This window comes from Cornus florida, unplaced genomic scaffold (genome assembly GCF_030987335.1).
Source record: "Cornus florida cultivar Cherokee Brave unplaced genomic scaffold, ASM3098733v1 CherokeeBrave_3.0.0_Hap2_Chr07, whole genome shotgun sequence".
Classification (NCBI taxonomy): Eukaryota; Viridiplantae; Streptophyta; class Magnoliopsida; order Cornales; family Cornaceae; genus Cornus; species Cornus florida.
Genome location: NW_026775577.1, coordinates 4,027,818 through 4,047,174, shown reverse-complemented (window position 1 = coordinate 4,047,174; position 19,357 = coordinate 4,027,818). Strand labels below are relative to the sequence as shown.

General features: G+C 34.7%; 2 protein-coding genes across 2 annotated transcripts; both read left to right on the top strand.

Moving 5' to 3' along the window:
* Nucleotides 1–1,021: 1,021 nt before the first annotated feature.
* LOC132315829 (ferredoxin-thioredoxin reductase catalytic chain, chloroplastic) lies at nucleotides 1,022–6,957 on the top strand. Its single transcript, XM_059814243.1, has 6 exons — nucleotides 1,022–1,212; nucleotides 1,744–1,856; nucleotides 4,807–4,856; nucleotides 4,983–5,054; nucleotides 6,281–6,341; nucleotides 6,829–6,957. The coding sequence occupies exons 1-6, from the start codon at nucleotides 1,113–1,115 to the stop codon at nucleotides 6,871–6,873; spliced, it is 441 nt and encodes a 146-aa protein (XP_059670226.1). The 5' UTR covers nucleotides 1,022–1,112; the 3' UTR covers nucleotides 6,874–6,957.
* A 1,500-nt stretch (nucleotides 6,958–8,457) lies between these two features.
* LOC132315827 (uncharacterized) lies at nucleotides 8,458–19,267 on the top strand. The gene is made up of 7 exons (XM_059814241.1): nucleotides 8,458–8,720; nucleotides 9,316–9,449; nucleotides 9,737–9,789; nucleotides 9,895–10,385; nucleotides 11,539–11,619; nucleotides 17,729–17,791; nucleotides 18,825–19,267. The coding sequence occupies exons 1-7, from the start codon at nucleotides 8,676–8,678 to the stop codon at nucleotides 18,882–18,884; spliced, it is 927 nt and encodes a 308-aa protein (XP_059670224.1). The 5' UTR covers nucleotides 8,458–8,675; the 3' UTR covers nucleotides 18,885–19,267.
* The last annotated feature ends 90 nt before the right edge of the window (nucleotides 19,268–19,357 follow it).

Here is a 19,357-nt window from a genome sequence, read left to right as displayed (position 1 = left end):
AAATGCTTCCATTCCTGTATGCATAAAGTGAAATGAGTCTTACTTCATGCATCGCGTGGATAGGGGAGCATTTGATTTTCCAGTTCGAACTATTTTTAAGTAAACTTAACACTACTAGTTATGAATATATTATGCTTTTACATTTTATAACATCCTTAGAATCCTAGTTAGCCATAAACTATTGTGTAATGACTTGTTGAACCTAGATCTTCTCTTGTGCCGATGCAACAATTTTACATTACTTGTGTAATAAATTTTATATCATTTATGCAGCAATTACCTTAAATTGGTTACGCAATAATTTTATATCGCTAATTTATAACTGATGTATTATAAGTAAGTTTGTAACTCTGAAGATAGTTATCAGAAATTCAGAAAATAGAGAACAATTTTTAGAAAAAATAGAAAACAGTTTTTAGAGAATAATAAAATATTGTTCTCTGAAACATGTCTTTTAATAATTGAATTTTCAGAAAATTGAACCAAACAGAGTTTTTTTGTACAGTTTTTTTTTTTTAAATTTTTTTTCATAATTACAAACCAAGCATGCCTATATTTCTACAAAATAGTACTGAATTATAATATAATAAAAAGACTTTGACACGTGACCAGCCAAAATTTACAAAGAGTTGTAATTCGAGTCCTTTAGATCTTTATTTTTCGAAGTCCTCATTTGAAGGAAATTTCAAAAAACCTAATGGATAGACACAGAAATAACTGGGCTCAATCTGTTTTGGGTTAGTTGAGCACTTGAACCTAATTTAGTCATAATAACTGGGCCAAACCAGGTTAAAAGTTAAGCCATTTAAGTCAGAAACCCGAATAGAGTCCAGTCCAAATCTTGTGTTTGTGTTGTTGTTGTGAAGGTATTCAAGGTAGTGTGGCGTAACTTCACTGGACCGAGTGGCTGTGTATTTTCTTCGCTGATATTTTTTCACAACGTGTGGCGTACAAGGCCTTAAATAAATCTTTAATCTGATTATACGAAACTATATATATATATTTGTATCTATATCTCTATATTTATATATGTATATGTCTATATAACAGAAATATTTGTTAGGGAGTCACTGTATTGTTTTTTTTTGCAGTTGAAATTAATTTGAATCGCCATGAGAGCTCTTCAAGCATCAACCTCTTACAGTGTCGGCATTTCGTCCTTCGCAACCCCTCCACGGCGTTTCCGTCACCGTCATGTAATCGTCGCAAAAGGTAACCGACAAATTTCAGAATTATCGAATTCACATTCTGTTTCAGAAAAAAAATCATTTAATCGATTCAACTTAACCCTAAATTTGTTGTTCCTATGTGCAATAGGAAGTTCACAAGTTCAATCTGCAACTCTATGTTATGTCTTGTGGTACATAAATTAAGAATTTGGATTTAATCTATGCTTTGAAGCTTCATTTAATGCTCGTTGCTTGCCTTCAGATTTAATTTTGATTTACAATCGTTTTGTAGTTAGTTGTAAATATGTTTTTTTTGTTGAAATTGATAATAACCTGTACAACACTTGTAATTTTGATTTACATAAATTCAGGATTTGGTTTTAATCTATATTATGAAGCTTCATTTCATAGTAGTTGCTTGTCTTCAGAATTAATTCCGATTTACGAGCATTTTGTGGATTAGTTGTAAATATGGATTTGTTGAAATTGATAATAACCTGTATAACACTTGATGAAGAGAGTTATATGTTACAGTTGCTTCATTGATATTGGAGTTCAAATTTTGTTCTTTCAGTGGAACCTACGGACAAGTCTGTTGAAGTAATGAGGAAGTTTTCGGAGCAGTATGCTCGTAGGTCGGGAACTTATTTCTGTGTTGACAAAGGAGTCACCTCTGTTGTTATCAAGGTATTTTTTTTTGTTCTCAATTTGATTAATGTTTGGAGATTTGAATTACTAGTATTATTTTTCAGGTAAGTAGTTTGAATCATTAATATGCACATGCTTTGACTTTCAGATTGTTTGTAAATACCCCTTGAAAACATGATCATGACTTACATATCTTGTTCTTACGCCTTTGGGGAGTGGAAGCCATTGTATATAGCTTGTCTGTTAGGTAATGTCAATAAGTTTGATTAATAAATATATTTATTATTAAAGGGTATTATAGATGCTAGTCTTGCCAGTGTGTGTCGTTGGATGGGCTAGAGCAGAAATAGACCTAATGTTTTGGTGTTTGTTTGTTTGTTTTGCTGCTGTTGTTGTTGTAGTTTTTTATTAAATTTATTTATTTATTTATTTCACAAAGTGACTGCTTTGAGACTTGTACTCGTATTTCATGTTTGGCACCTGAATTCTTACTATTGAATCACGTGATGGTTCTTAGACACTGCAATATGTAGGGGAAGTAAAAATAATCATGTTTGTGTTCAGCCCAAATTGTAGCATATCTTAGATAGAAAAAAAAAGTAAAATCAAATGCGTAGACGCTGAATTTTAAATATTCAAGCGTGGTTGTGCAGGATGCGCTGCTCTATAAGTGTTTTGTTTTTTTTGTTTTTTGTTTTTTTTTTTTTTCCACCATACTGCAGGCATATACTGTATTCTAGTCATAGGAAGAATTTTAATTGGTTGTCACCTTTGATTAGAAGGGACCACATTGCGTGCTGAGTCTGCTGACCTTATGTGTTATATCAGTCAGCTAGACTATGCTATTTGTAGGGGTAAATATTACATTCGAAGTGTGGAGGTTCATAAGCAAAGAATATAAGATAGACTTGAGATGGTATGTGTGTGTGTGTGTGTATTATGAATCTTAGTTAAATAAGGATTAGAACTGAGGCAGTAGTTAAAATTGATTGTCAGGTAAGATCTAAAAGAAAGCATTGCTTATATCTTGGTGAGATAAATTTTAAGGAAAAAAAATCAAGGAAAGTGATTATAGCTTAGAGGAACGTGTATGGCTGCAGGAGCAGGGAAGGGATATACTATTTAGAGATCCGAAGCACTTGTCCAGAAAATAATCCGTTGAAACAGGTTAATGAATCTCACTTATCAAACAAAATATATGCACTCGCTAACATCTAGTACATAGATACTTTATGGGTCAAAATTTGAAATGAAACAATTTTATAAGAAGCTTTAATCAAGGTTCATTTGAAAGACCGAGCAGCACATTGATTATTGTTTTAGTTCACATAGCAATAATTTTTGAAGGTTAGTATTAAGTGATGTGTCATTTTCTTTTTTAACTGCAAATCCAGTGATGAGATATCTTGAGTTACATGACAAATTAAATTTGTCTTTGAGGTTCTGTCGCTTGAGAGAAGAATAAACCTTACATTCTCTCAAGTTGGATTATAAAACTGCAGATTTGGATTAGGTGCATCACCTAGTATGAGAAATCCTTGCAACTAAGGAACATGTAATTAGTGTAGAGTGTATGAATTGAAGAGGTCCTCATGCAATAATACATGACCATTATTTAAGTTTGACTATCAAATTGATCAGGATTTATGGTTAATGTTGGGCAGGTGTGAAACATTAACTGTATATGAGGAATGTAGTTAAAGAAAGATGCTGATACGGAAAACTGAAAAGAGAAGAAAGGATACAACTACAAGTTGCATTTGTGAGATGTTAGCAATTGTGCCAACTGGGGAAAGGATGAGAGAAGGTTGATATGGTCTTGTCTTTTCCCAAGTAGGCAAACAATGGTGATAGTCAAATGGAATGAGGTGGTTCAAGTTAAATGCATTACAATGATAAAGGAAAAGCCAAAAACGATCTAGACTGAGATGGGGTAGAAAGACATGACAGCCTATCATTAATAAAGATCATGCCCCGAGTTCATGGGCTGTGTTCATGTTCTTTGGCACCTATAGTTGAACAGTTACTTATTAGAAAAGGATATGGCTATAGATATAGCGAATGGCCAAAATGGATTCTTGTAGTAGATCTCGAGCAGTTAAGTTGAGGTTTACTCAAATAATTGAGTTCAAAGATGGAAGAATGCAATTCAATTGTCCATGACTTATCCTAAATTTCTAAATCTTTTCATTTGCAATTGGAGTTAGCTGGAATCAGTCACTGTTTATGGTAGGCTATATTACAAAGTTCCTCAATCAGTTTTACTGCCCTTTCCGATATTTTTAGGTGTCAGGCATTGTAATAATATTTGGTCATGTTGTGTCTTCAAACTTGATTTAAAATATTTATTTTTTTCTCAGCAAATGCTCTTGAAAGTTGTTGATGCATGTTATACGGAATATTATTAATACTATGCTGAGTGGGCATGATGAAAATTTAGACTGCTAAAACTAGGGGAAAAAAAAAAAAAAAAACTGCTTGCGTTGAATAGAATTTGTTAAGATTACAAGAGAAAGTGATGAGAGGAAAGATTTCAATCTGTAGGGGAAAGATCCTCTGATTTTTTTTTTTTTTTTTTTCCTTTTCCCCCTAGAAGAATGGAATGCCCATTCCTTTCTCTATGGAGATTAATGGACATTTCAGATTTTTGTGGGATTGGCCATTCTAGTGGAATGGTTTTCCAACTTCAGTGTGGCTTGCGTGATCATGAAAAATGAACGTAGATCTTGAGTGGACATTCTGTTCCATTCTATTCATATGTACCCAATGTGGCTTTCCAGTATTCCCCATTAACACATGCACAAGCAGGAACTGCTTAACTCTAAGCAAATATTTGTTTATAATCTGGTAGTTATAATATTAGAAATGGCTCTGGAGATTTAACATCCTTACTTCCAAGCTGTCTTTGGAACTCACCACATGTTTAATTATTGTATTCAATGTTCATCTGTAACGTACATGCACAAAACTCATCTTGTGATGTAAACAGGGATTGGCAGACCATAAAGATGCATTGGGTGCACCACTTTGCCCTTGTAGGTAAACATTCAGTCCTAATAATCTTTTTGAGAAGAATTACTTGCTTTCATTGATACATCCATTCAAATGTCAATTATAGATTTAAATTAATCTTGTCATGACCATGTTGGGGGCATTTTTCTTCAGGCATTATGATGACAAACCAGCTGAGGCAGGTCAGGGCTTCTGGAACTGTCCATGTGTTCCCATGAGAGAGAGGTAGATTGCAATAGGTTGTAGTTTGCATACTAATTTTCTTGCACGGTGGGCATGTTGTAGGTTCCTTTTTCTTTACTAAGGACAATAGAGGACCATTTGGGAGTTTATTGTTTAAACGATTATTATTGTTAAGTTTCCCTTTTGAAGCAAGTTTTTTTGAGTGCCATTCTATCTTGACCATACACAAAAAAATTCTTTTGCATGAAACTTCCATTCGTCTTTGTTATTTGAATATCTAAAATCTACTCTCTGTGTCCCAAAGTGAGTGTCCATCTCTCCATTTTGGGATGTCCAAAAAAGTGTCCAATTTGGGAAGTCAATTTAATTTTTTTATTTTTATCTTTTCTAAATTATCCTTAATTTATTAGAACTTTTAAGATTAATAATGTATTTCTATATTATTAGAGGGCTAGTTTTGGAATTTCAAAGGAGACATCCATTAATTGTATGCCCCCTTAAAAAGTTGAAGTCCCCAAAAGGGACATTTATTTGGGATGGAGGGAGTGCTAGATTTGGCTTGATATAGTTGCGCCAGATGGTTCAAAATTGTGATTGTAAAAATTGCATGACAGAATGACCAAAATCATTAAATTTAGCAAACCAGGATGCTTGAGTACTATTTTTGGATAAAATATTCACAAATTTGAAATTTATTGGTTTAAATGAGGTATCAATTAGGTCTTCTACCCACACAATAATTAGATCATGAATTTTTTTTCTTGGGATGCTCAATTTTTTTTTTTTTTTTTTAAATTTTTATTTATTACGTGGAGTGAAAGTATAAGCAGACTAGACTATGGGAATGTAATTCACTGGTCTAGTATGGTCCACTTTAACATTTTAAATGCATTAGAACTTTTTAAAAATTTGTCAGCTTATTCAGTTGGGGACTTTGCATTTTTTATTCTCTAATATTTCTTTTAAGATGGAAGACATCAATATTTCTGGGCTTCCATTAGGGTGTAAGTGTGATGGTTCTTGTGATGTCAAGGATGGATAATTATGGTAGTTATTTTAGAACATTTTTGTGGCATGGAAAACGGTAGTTTGGTGCGCTTGAATGCAGTTCAAAAATCACTATTTTATTTTATTCATTCGAATATTTTGCTTGTGAGTTTTTTAGTTTTTACAGGTATTCAGCTTTCTGAATATTCAGTTTTCAGAATTTCAACAACACAATTTTTTAACTAGTCATTCATATTCTAATTGAAAGTTTGCTTTGGCAGGAAGGAGTGTCACTGCATGCTTTTTCTAACCCCTGACAATGATTTTGCTGGCCAGGAACAGGTAACCTTTCTTCTGTTTCAGAATATGTAATTTGAGATACTAAAGCATCATGTTGCTTGGAGTTTGACATACACACATTTATTATGAATCAAGATTTGATGTTACCATTGGTAATCTTTCGTGGCTGGGAACTCAGACAGAATTAGTTTAGAATGGGGGTTTCAGGTGCTCGACTTAAATATCATGTATTTATGCTTCGATGTGATGAGGGAGAGAATATAATCTGTTTTTAGAGCATTTGATTGCACCTTAATGCACTTGATGCATTTCAGTTCATGCTTAGATGTACATACACAAATACACAACACGCGCACGAGCGAAGATAGAGAGAGAGAGAGTTGGATGTACACAGGAACACACTTGCGCATAGAGAGAGACATTCATTCTAGCCTTAATTTCATGGTTCAAATTTTAATGCATTTGTGCATGTTATTGTCGGAGTTCTGTTACTTCTCTTACATATTTTATTTGTTTTTATGCTATGCAGACCATCTCCTTGGAAGAAATCAAAGAATCAACAGCAAATATGTAATGCTGTAGTGTATTGTATCAGCTTGCTTGAACAATCATGAATTGTCTGTATATTTGTATTCTAATCAACAACCAATTCTGGTTATGCTTTGATCTTTCCCACTGATATAATTTTCTTCATTACTGGCTCAAAGTAATTACCTTCCCATTCATGTTGGGAATCGTATCCCTAAGGTCACACCCCACATTCTCCAGGCATCGTGCTGTTATTGTTCTTTAGTAAGGTTATTTTCACTATGAGCTATCGCTGGATTGAAAATCTCTCTCGTTTCAACTCTCAATCTAAGGGATAACTCACAGAGAGTACTTGTTGCAGCTCGTTCCAGAGCCAAGCTTGCTGGTTTGGTTTCCGTGATCGTTAATAAGCTTTCGAATTGGACATATATTTTATATATATATTTTTTTCATAGTTGATACTTGCACACACATGTCTCCACAGAGGCTTGAACCCTGAACATCCCATTGGAAAGTAAGGGCCTAATACTGTTAAGTCACACATATTTTTGCTGCAGGTAAACCAAATGCTTAACGGGTGGTTAGGGTTTGACTCTTGGAAAACTTATCTAGGCTTATTCAACTGTTGTGTCAGTGGAGTTAAATTACTGCATGTCCAAACAAAGGAATGAATTCTGGAGAAGTTATTTAGAAAATCAAGCTTAGAGTTCAAAAATGCTAAACTAAGCTTAGCTTAATACTTGAGCCTGAACACGGGTTAAGATTCATCAGAAGTCTACTAGAATTTTGTTTATTTTCTGGATTTATATTATCATTATCAGATTTTTTGGTATGAGATGAAATTTGTTATGGCTAAAGAAGATGGTACAATATATTTATACTTATGTTCTCATATATAAAACGTCAAAATGCACCAACTGCAACAAAAAAACTTTTCACAGCTCATATGGGGGACGCCATGCCTAGCCGAATGTTCTTAGTTTGTTAAAAAAAAAAGATAATAATAAAATAATAATTGACCCCACGTGTCATACATTAGATCCGCATATGAAAAAAGAAAAAGATATATCAATAGCATAACATCAAGTAAAAATGATATAATCTTTTGTCTGTTTCCTTTAGAGAGTGTTTTGTTTAACAGAATTAAAATTTTAGTTTGAATTTTTACTTTTTGTGTTTTTGGTATAAATTATTTATTTATTTATTATACAACATTAAATGTATCAATTTGATCCTTTTTTTTCTTATTTTATTTTTTTCTTGTTAACACTGATCCTTTGGGGAGGCATTCAAAACTTGCATCCCGAGTTTACTTGATACTCACTGTACTCACCAAAGTGTAGGGTACACCCTCCATTATAAAAAGTGAAAAAAGAAAAAGCGAAAAAGAAAAACCTAATGGATGGAATTCTTTTTAGTCGGCCAAATTAAATTGCAACATATAAAATGTTCTTTTTTTTTTTTTTTTTGTAATTTTTACTTTAATTATATTTTAAACAAAAATGATATACAATAATCATTATCGTTAGTTAATTAATTAAATTTTTTTTTTGTGTGTTTAACATATTATAATTTCAATAATTAATTTATTTCTATTAACCTATTTGCTTATAAGTCGTCTGGCAACTTTTTGAGTCTTTGAGCAATTTCTATTCAGCTCTCTATTCTCTCCTCTCTCCTTTCTCTACTCTGTAACAATGAGACTAGGGTTACAGAGAACATTTCGACACCGGTGACGTCTTGTTTCGCTTTTGATTCACCAGAAAATCGAACACATACTCATATATACATACATAGCTTTTCTGTTGATTTCTGCAAACTCAAACCATTTTTGGCTGAGCCGGAGAAATGTCGAAGCCTCAGGTCACCATCACCCTGGGGCGTACTGGTCAGGTATGCATTTTCATCTCTCTTTCCTTATTTTTGGATCAAACTTGTGTTCACGAACTAGGATTAGGGTTTTGACACAGACTCTATTGATTTAGCATTTTTGTGATTACTTCTATTTCTTTTGGAATTTTTTTTTTTCTTTGACACAACTCTGAGCTTGAACTTCGTTTCTATTGCGTTAGTATTTTTGTAATTACTTCTATTGATTTTGGAGTTTTTTTTTTTTTTTTTTTTTTGACACAACTGAGCTTGAACTTCGTTTCTATAGATTTAACGTTATGTGTGTAATCTTATTGCTTTTGGAGAAATTTTTATTGTGTTTTTTTTGTTGCATAAAAAAAGAAGAAGCTATCTTCGATTATAGAAAGTACTACCATGACACTTTTTATTGCACTGAATTTATTTGTTATTTATTTGGCTATGTCTTTTCATTTGTTGATTTAGACAATGAAAAGCAGCTGATACACTATTTTGCTCTGAATTTTTTTGTTTGTTTGTTTGTTTTTTTTTTCTCTTAGGTAGGTGTTTTTATTTGTTATTTATTAGTGATGTACACTCAAATTTTTTTTTTTTTTTTTCTCTTTTCTTTTTCTTGAAGAGGGTTGTAAAGAGGCCACAAATGGAATATGATGGTGGACGTACTGATTCTCACCCATTATCGGGAAGCAAACGATCAGTGAGGGAGAGATTTGGAAGTAATGCTAATAACTCTTTTTCGCCCATGAACAAGCGGTTTGTAGTTTGCTCAATCTGTATCTCTAAACTATTTGCCTTTGGTTTGTGATCCCTTCAATGCTTGGAAAGTATGAGGGAAATGAAGCAAAATCATAAGCTCTCTCATCCTTTTTGAGAACCGGATTGAGGTTTAATGGTTTATACTGTAATGCATCCTTCAGATTCAAATATTTATGTTATTATTGAATTTTGGATGATACCTCGAAGCTTACTGTATCACAGGGTCAAGTGTTCATGATACTTGTTATTGATTCAACATTTACGGGTTAAATGGTTTTCTACAGGCTGCGAAATGATGTAAACGCATGGAATTCAGTTTATAATGGAGTGGGTGGCAGTGAGTAATCATCTAGTGCACATTTTACAGGCCTTGCTTTCTCATTTCTTATTATATACTGTAATTCTTAATTGTGTTACTCTGAAATGATTTTGTTGTGTGAAGAAGCAAGAATTGGTCAAAGTGACCTCCGGTTGAAACTGATGCGCAAGAAACTATCTAGGCAATTAAGGAATGAGGTTGACGAGCGCAAGAAGGTGGAATCACGTGAAAGGATCTCAAGAACTATTAGGTCTCAAGAGCGCAGCCATTTGAGGCGGATTTCCCCAACAAGAAGTGCAAGTGAATTGCAGCCAGTGGACTCTTTCAGAAAATATTATTCTTATAATGCAGATGGATTAAGATCTAGATCCCCCTATAGAGATCTCAAAGTCTCCAGGGGTATCTCACCACCGAGAAATATTGATGAACTGCGGCAAGTGCCATTAACAAGGCCATATGATGCTTCAAGAACTGCACCACGGATTATGGGCAATGATGCTTTCTATTCTTCTAGGCCAACAGGTACTGTACCTACTACCGCGAGAACTGATGCTGGCAAGCCAGCTGCTGGACTTCCACCAGTGAGTGGTAGAATGCCAAAAATTTCATACATGGTACGAGCCTTGCCTTCTTTTATTATGACTTCTCTTGCACCTGCATAATAATGGCTTATTTCCAAAAGATGTCAGAATTCCCAATTTAATAGTAATGCCTCGAGTTCACTGAGGTTCATTTGATTAGGGAAATACTTAACATAAAAGAACAAATATGCAAAGCTGTTTGGAGATTTTGATGACGCTAAGAGTTTGTTAGCTCGACATTTATAGAAGAGGGGATTGGGTAGAAATATTCTTGCTTTGAACTTTATGATGTAATTTAGTATACACAATGCTCACGTCAAGGTGTGAGCCTGTTAGGCCACTACTTCATTTCTGCCTCACACATTGAGGCATGAGGCTAGCACCATTCAGCTTTAAGATACCATTTTTAATTAATGCTGATGATAGACTCTACCGAGAACCCAATGATGTGTTGTATAAGGAAGGGAAACAAGATATGATTGCAGCATGCATTTTTGTGTTATCTAGGATCAATTATGTTTTGAAATGTTTCACATGGTATAGCATTATTGTCTCATAAATATCTAAATAACCAATCGGAGAGGAAAGATGTGTTGTTTTGATGTAGTTTTAATATCTCGCTTTGCTGGAAAGAATGACTAGTATTGGTCCTGCAGTTGAAATAGGTTATTATTATTTTTTATTTTTATTTTTATGTTGCAAGTCAGGAAGTTAAGGTAATTATTTCAGTCACATGTTATATAAATCATTGAACTTACTGATGTATAATATCCAGTTGGATGCCATTGTGGATTGAAGCCTGTCTCAATTGGCCTCTTAATTTTTTAATTTTTTGTGCGTCTCTCTCTGGTATATTGCTAAAATCGATATTATGTATCAACTTAATCTATTTTTAGTTGATTTTGAATGTATATTTGGTAGCTTTCATGCCTACTTTGTTGAATTAATTATGATAGATTGACGCTCAATTTAAGCTACTTTATTTATTTATTTTTTCCTGCATTTGCTATGTAGAAACTCCCCTTCAGATTTTCTAGTTATTTTCTAAATTTATACACCAATTCTTAACCATTAGAATTAATTATATTCTAATGTAGATGTGGCTGGCTGGTATGCTTTATATTTTAAAGTACCACCTTTAAGCTTCTGCATGACTGCTCATCATAACTTCTCTTGCTTTTTTTAGGGCGAACAACCTCTCACTGTTGCTAGCTTATTGCATTCACTTGGGTTAGGGAAATACGCCGTTCTTTTCCAGGCTGAGGAAGTAAGTAATCAGCTTCTTTTACCAAACTTGCTAAGTTAAGTGTCGAAAAATGGAAAAAGAAAAAAAAAAAAAAAAAAAAGAAAGAAAAAACAGAAAGATCTTCTATGCCAGGTTTTTTCATATTGGGATTTTGATTCGTCCTTTGTTTTGCTATTAGAGAATGAGAATCATCAGTTTCCAAGTATTGATGTATGAAAGTATAAATGATATTTAGCGTGTTGATGACTTTTATGTCAAGCAAATCATCAACACGAAATACCATTAGGAGCATCAGTCCGTGGGAGCAGTGACTCTAGGCTCTGAGAGTGGATCTTAGAATATCTAATATATATAATAGAAGCATGCATGCACTGAAGCACACTTATATTTTAATGGGTCCAGTACTCCAGTATACACACATCCATATTACAACCATGACTTGGACCCTGTACTTAGCCCTATAGGGGTTGTAAAATACTAATCAAGCTGAATATGAGGTAGAGCAGAATTAGAGGTCACGAAAAGTGCATCCTTACAATTGCAAAATGTAATTGGAATTAGAGCCGAAATCTACTGCATTAAAAAAAAAAAAAAAAAAATTGTTTTAGGACAAACAAGGGACTACATGGTCTGTGAAGAAAGATATGTTTGGTAAGTTTCAGTAGGTAGAGGATAAGCCCATACCAAAGCTCTCACTGATAGATCATTGAAGTTAACTTGGTATGTCTTTGGATGGGAAGACATCTAAGAACAACATTGGTTTTTTCATTATCAGTAGGCTGAACAGTAATGTCGCTATGATTTCTAGCTTTATAACTGGGGGTGTTATATGGGGAAAATCAGATCTTGAAAATATTTTTGGGAGACTCCCATGACCTTTGTGGTAACTGTTCAATTGGGTTAGAACCTAGGGAAGTGACTCTTTCTATATTCTGTTTGATGGGGAAAAAACATATGAAAAAAAAAAACGCTCTTAGACTATCACAACTGGCTGGATTTGGACACCCAATATTTGTGGACACCCTCCCAATTGTGCAGACGTGTTTTGAGGAAAATTGTGAGTAGCGAGTGGAGTGCGTGCAAAGTGGACAATATCTACACGATATGGGCGGGCCGTGACAGATGGTATCAGCGTCAATTCCTAGCCGAAAATAGGGGGAGCGTGCATAAGTCATGTGGGTCAGGTCACTGATGATGCTGGGTTCCAAGATGGGGTGATTGTAACTTCCCACATCGCCTGGGGGAGAAGTTGTTGAAACTTATGTGTGTGGACACCTCCCCTAATTGTGTAGACGCGTTTTGAGGAAAATCGTGACGACCAAGAGTAGAGTGTGCAAAGCGGACAATATCTACACAGTGTGGGCAGGTCTTGACAATGGTTGTCTTATAATTTGGAGCCCCGGATCATTCGGTTTATTTTCGTTCAAAGTTTCATAAGAGTTCTCCATGTTTCAGGAGCTGAGTTCTCACTAAAATCCTTCAACATTTATTGAAACAAAATGGAAAGAACCAATCAAACATGACTCATTTAGCAGAGAGACCCTGTTTCGAAACCAAAAGAATATCAGTACCTAGAAAAATATGAAAAACAAATAGTAAAGTCAAGAAAAGAACTACACAACAAAATTATTAGATTTCTTTTATATTCAACAATTCCCAAGGGTGAAGGGAAAGATAGGAAGGAAGGAAAAAAGTTCCTTCGTTTGGTAGAGAGGAGCAATGAGGGAAGAGAAAAGAGGATGGATGAGTCATCCTTCTTGCTTTCCAAATTTTCATCATCCAAATATGGACAGAAGAGAGGAATGAAGAGAAGCAATACTATTATGGAAATTTTAAATTACGATACTACCATTCATATTTATTAGATAAATCCAATATTAGTAATCTCTCTTCGCTTCTTTCTTAACAAAGTAAGGTGTTACCTCCTTCCCTTCTCTTCCATCCAACCAAACTAAAAGAAGGAAGGACGCTATCCTTTCCCTAAGGATGTCGCATCCATCTCTTATTCTTTCCTTTCTGTTCAATTTTCTTCCTTCGTACCAAATGAAGTTTAACTTTATATTATTCATGATGTTTATAATCAATCACTAATTCAATCACAGTGAGACTTCAAATGTAATTCAAAGTTATCATGATTTGAATAATTCATTTTTCAACAAAATTATTGTAAGTTTATGGATCTACTCACTCTCAAAATTGATTGTTGTTGCCTTCAATAATTTTTCATTCTTGCCATGAGTCATCTAAAAACCATAAGGGAGTTTTACGGTGTGAAAGAAGAGAGATATGCCGATTTGGGGTTTGACTTACCGGTTTGGGGTTAGATCATCGTGGGTGAAAGAAGGAGATCTAACCCCAATATAAAACATATGAATTTGGGGAAGTGGTGATAGTTTTAGAGAGATGAATCTTGAACTCAAAGATGAATCGAATTGAAGATTACTGTTGTAGTGTTGAGAAAGAGAGGAGTTGAAATATAAAAAATTACTTTAGGCTGTTTTTATTGAAAAAAAAAAGGAAAAAGAAACGAAAAAAGAAGAAAAAGGTGAGCCGATTTAGGGCACCAATGGGCCCTAGCTCTTGAATGGGCCATAGCTCTTGAATCGGCCGCTGATTTTGTTTGTCTAGATCTGCTCCACAATCTTGTTAGCTATTGGAATTAGGTCATTGTTTTAGGCCTGTCCCATTATCTTGTTAGTTTTTGAACTCTGTTTGGCCTTTGCCTTGTTTGGCTGTAGAACGCAATTCATTAAAAAATACCAAAATTCGATCCAAATATATAATAAATCATTCATCAAAAGCTCATATTCAACCATAATCCATAGTGGATCTTCCAACCAAAATCCATAATCAATGCATTTTTGAATCCTAATTTAAAATTGAAATAAAAACCTGAGCTTAAAATCGGATTGAATCTCTGGTCAAACCCATTCCGTTTCATGCCCTAACAAGAACTACAAAGAAAAGCCTGAATAATAAATATTATTAGAAAACTTCCCCACGTCGTCACTAACCTCAACTACTTTGGCCTACATCATGTCATCCTGATCATGGTCTGTAATGTCAAACTACAAAGAAGAGTCCCTGCAAGAAGTCGGCATAATGGAGAACTCTGCCAATGCCTCTAACATCATCCACTTCGGAATAAAGACATGGTTACAATATGAGAGGTTTCAACTTTCAAGCTCTCCGTTATATAATCATGCTTTGTTTTGTTAGAAGGAAATTTCTAATTTTCCAATACCTAACAAGACTATGGAGCAGACCCAAACAAACAACATCAACGGCTCATTCAAGAGCTAGGGCCCATTGGTGCCTTAAATCGGCTCACCTTTTTCTTCTTTTTCTATTAAATAAAAACAGCCTGACCTAATTTTTTAAGTTTCAGCTCCTCTCCTCTCACCACTACAATGGAAATCATCAATTGGAGTTCAAGATTTGTCTCTCTCTATAACTATCACCACATTCCCAAATTCGTATGTTTATATTAGGGTTATTAGATCTCTCTTCTTTCACCATGTAAAATGATGATCTAACCGCAAACCGGCAGACCTAAACCCCAAATTGGCAAATCTCTCTTCTTTCAACCTGTAAAACTATGTCTTATGGTGCATGGATGAATGAGAGATTATTGAAGGCAACAACAATCAATTTTAAGAGTGATTAGATTCAAATTTGTTGAAAATTGAATTATTCAAATCATAAGAACATTCAAATTGTATGTGAAGTCTGTCTGTGATTGAATTAGTGGTTGATTATGAAAATCCTGAATAATATAAATTTAGATTATAGGGTGAATTACATAACCTCCTCTGAGGTTTGTCCAATTTACTCGCGGCTGAAATTTTTGGTGAAAGTATGGTCAACCTCCCTTGAGGTTTGTCCAAATTTCTTTGATCCGTCAGGGGATAAGTCCGTCAGTGGAATACTTTTTAATTGTCAAAACTACCGTTGAGTAAGATCAAATGACTCAAATGACCTTATTAGTATCCCAAATGATTTCAATCAATTATATTTAGACAAAACTACCTGCTTATATCTCTATATAACCTACCCCATGTTCCCTTACCAGTTGTAACATTTCCCCCCTTTTATCGGCACCAAGCACACTGGTCAGTCTCTCCCTCTCTCCTCTCTCATTTTTTTCTCTCTATTTTTTTACCTGGTCACGTTCTCTCTTGGTTTTTTTCACCCCTGGTTTTCTCATCTCTCTCTCCCCCTGATTTTCATGAATCTATCTCTCTCTCTGATTCTCATTCTCATTCTGGTTTTATCTTCTTTCTCTCTCTCTATGGTTTTATGTTTTTTATCTCTATCTCTCATCTTCTCAATGGTCGATTGCCCCTACCTCCTTTCTTCATCTTATATCTTCCAGATTCCATTTGTTATACCAAGGACTCTGCAGGCTCATGTCTCTTGCCACAGATAAAGCCATAAATGTTGTATGATGTGCAATATTCATTCCTATATTGAAAATCTAAGGAACATGTAATTTGATACACCAAATTTGATAGAGAACACATATATCGTCCAGAAAAACAATCAATCCAAACTGGGTATAGATAATTCACCAAACAATTGACAAAATTCTCAAAAGTGCAAAAATGGGCAAGTATAAAAGGAAGAACCAATAAGATTAACACGTAGATATAGCTCAATTCAATAGAAAGCCCATACTCGTACATGAGGCCCATAAAATTAACAAATTCAAACTGGTATGGCTAAATTCACCAGAATTTTTCATCAATATCACACAGTTACACATATATATAGAGGGACAGAGAGAGAGTACCCCATTAGGTTCACTCGCAAATGTATTCGAAGTTCGATGAAGAGCTCATACATCTGGCCAATATAAGCAGCATTTCCGTGAGAGTAGAGAAGAGTGGAGCGGGCCATGGGGCAACGACGATCTCGGTGCCTTGACGGGTCGGTAACTTGAAAAACTCCGTCTGACAATTCTAATTCATAATTGTAGATCGATATTAAGAGAGTTGTTTACACAAGTTTCTATATACATCTTCTTACAAGCATTGCCAAAGCTTGCACTGATTAGATCATTGAAGTTAACTTGGTATGTATTTGGATGGGAAGAAATCCAACAACAACATTGGTTTTTTCATTTATCAGCAGGCTGAACAGCAATGTTGCTATGATTTCTAGCTATTATGACTGTGGGTGTTATATGGGGAAAATCAGATCTTGAAAATATTTTTGGGAGACTCCCATGACCTTTGTGGTTACTGTTCAACTAGGTTAGAACTTAGGGAAGTGACTTTCTTTATATTCTATTTGGCGGGGAAAAAAACATATGAAAAGAAAGTGCTCTTAGACTCGCACAACTCTCTGGATTTGGAGTCGGAAAGGCCATTTTCTAAATTCCAAGTCTCTCTCTTTAATATGATTTATTTGCAATTAAACATGATATTATATGATTTCATTCTTATATGAATGCTGGTTCCTAGGATTTAGTAGGCTTGCAATTTTATTCTATTTCATTTCATGTGATGCCCATGGCTCAATAAAATAGCATATCCTACTTTACAATCAAAGATTCATGCCTCAAACCATGGCTTAATACTTGAGCCTACTTATTTTGTAGTATCAATCAATTAGAACTTGCTAGTTAATATTGTTAATTAGAACTTGCTAGTTAAACAGAAGGGGAGAAAACCCCATTTGCAACCCTTCTCCATTTGCCTCCCAACCACCCACTGAAAGGAAAAAGGAGGCACAAGCTAAAATTGGGGGTGGGTAGAAAGATTAATTCTATAGTAGACAACGACCCTAATCATAACGCGATAAAGTTGACAAAACCTATGCTAATTTGAAAGTACAAGTTGGAAAGGAAGAGTCTACCGTTTTGAGGCACATATTTCTTCTTGCTGGGATCTGTGTTTGTGTTGGGTGTATCTACAGAACTGATAGATGGACATTAGAGGCTCCATATGGCTTAATGATCTGACTAATGAAATGATGATGTATTTGGGGCCCACTTTTAAACTGTTGGAAGAAAATATTTGAAGTTCTTTCGGAGTTTTGCCAGGCTCGTCAGTAAAGTATGGAGATTTGAAGTGAACTTTTATAGCTTAGCATCATATAATTTTGGTATGTTTTCTCTAAACTGCAGGTGGACATGGCTGCATTGAGGCAAATGGGGGACAAGGACCTTAAAGAGTTGGGAATACCAATGGTATCACCATTTTACTCTATTCAATATTTTGTAGAATAGTTCCATTCGCTGTTTCATTATAGTTTATGCAATCTTAACTTGTCATCAAATTCTGTTATTTCTTGTCACTAGCTAGAACTCTCATTTTATCTCACCAGTTAAATAGGAACAGATTTATTTTATAAAATCAGGAAGAACTAGAAAAAAGAGCGTTAGGAGAGAGTAATTCGTTGTTCAAATGACCTCATTTTTGTTCGACTGATATGAGGGAAGTTTAATGGTGAATCCTCTCTTACGCTCTTAACCACAATTCCCACATTGTCACCCAGAGACTTGTTGCAAAGCTTGCTGTCAAAATGCAACAGCATTTAGTGGACTGGATTTAATTAGTACAAGTTTGGGTTCTTTTGTACAATTTCTTTAGCCGTCAAACAGTTGTCATTACTTGAACTGAGACATGATACACTCAATGTTGTGGATTCTAGACTGGTCACTTTTATTACCAAGTGTATTAGCAACAACACCAACAACCAAGACTTTTTCCCAATTCCTTGGGGTCGGCTACATGAATCCTATGTTTCAATTCTGCTCTATTTAAGGCCATAGCCTCAATCAATCCAAATGCTATCATAGCTTTCTTTAATAACTCTGCTATCATAGCTTTCTTTAATAACTCTACTCGTGTGAACTTTGGTGGTCTTCCTCTTTTCCTAGTATTTACCCTCAATATGGACTGTCACTTTTCCTAACTGGCTCACTGAAAGGTCTTCATTGCACATGTCCGAATCATCTTAATCGATTTACTCTCATTTTATTTCCATTGGTGCTACTCCAACCATCTCGGGAATGTGATCATGTCTAGTCTAGTGCTAGTGTATTAGCAATAATCTAAAAGAATTTTTGGAGAAACACAAGATGCGCAACAACTTTTTAGCCCAGTCGAAGGACTTTTTGCCATGACTATCCAGGAATTACTTAGATATCATGTTCATATTGTTGCGAGATCTCCATTTGTGATTAGTGACTTAGTCTTACAAAGACCTTTCATTTGCAGGGACCGCGGAAAAAGATTCTCCTTGCAATCATTCCCCGTTCTAAATTCCAACAACGTTAACTGCCATTATGCAGGACTGCAATACATAATGTTTACTGGCACCAGTACATTTGAGAACCCTAATCAAGATCATAATTGTATCAAATGACATGCCTTCTCTCTTTTAGAAGGCTGGGTCTGTAAGTATTTTATTGCAGCAGTTAAGAATATGGTTCTCGTGGATGTGCTACTATTATAAGTATAGTGTAGTTCATTGGCTGGTTGAATCGTCACGATGAACAGGATATAGAAAAGTGAAGCAGTGAATGTATTATGCTGTATAAAGATCCTTCTGTTGATATGAGATTGTATATGATGAGATGGTGAATGTAGTGTTTTCAACATACATAATATCATTGATTGTGTAGAACAGACATTTAGGTAAAAAAAATTCTTCAGATATATGTAAATGTGTGTGTGTGTGTATATATATATTTATTTATACTTCTTGGGTGTGTGACAAAGGTCAAGGATGGGGCCGAGTCCATGCCCAC

Coding starts and splice junctions, on each gene's coding strand:
- LOC132315829 (XM_059814243.1), top strand. CDS start 1,113: ATGAGAGCTCTTCAAGCATCAACCTCTTACAGTGTCGGCATTTCGTCC. Junction 5,055..6,280: donor TGTGTTCCCATGAGAGAGAG/GTAGATTGCAAT, acceptor TTGCTTTGGCAG/GAAGGAGTGTCACTGCATGC. Junction 6,342..6,828: donor ATTTTGCTGGCCAGGAACAG/GTAACCTTTCTT, acceptor TATGCTATGCAG/ACCATCTCCTTGGAAGAAAT.
- LOC132315827 (XM_059814241.1), top strand. CDS start 8,676: ATGTCGAAGCCTCAGGTCACCATCACCCTGGGGCGTACTGGTCAG. Junction 9,450..9,736: donor TTTTCGCCCATGAACAAGCG/GTTTGTAGTTTG, acceptor GGTTTTCTACAG/GCTGCGAAATGATGTAAACG. Junction 11,620..17,728: donor TTCTTTTCCAGGCTGAGGAA/GTAAGTAATCAG, acceptor TCTAAACTGCAG/GTGGACATGGCTGCATTGAG.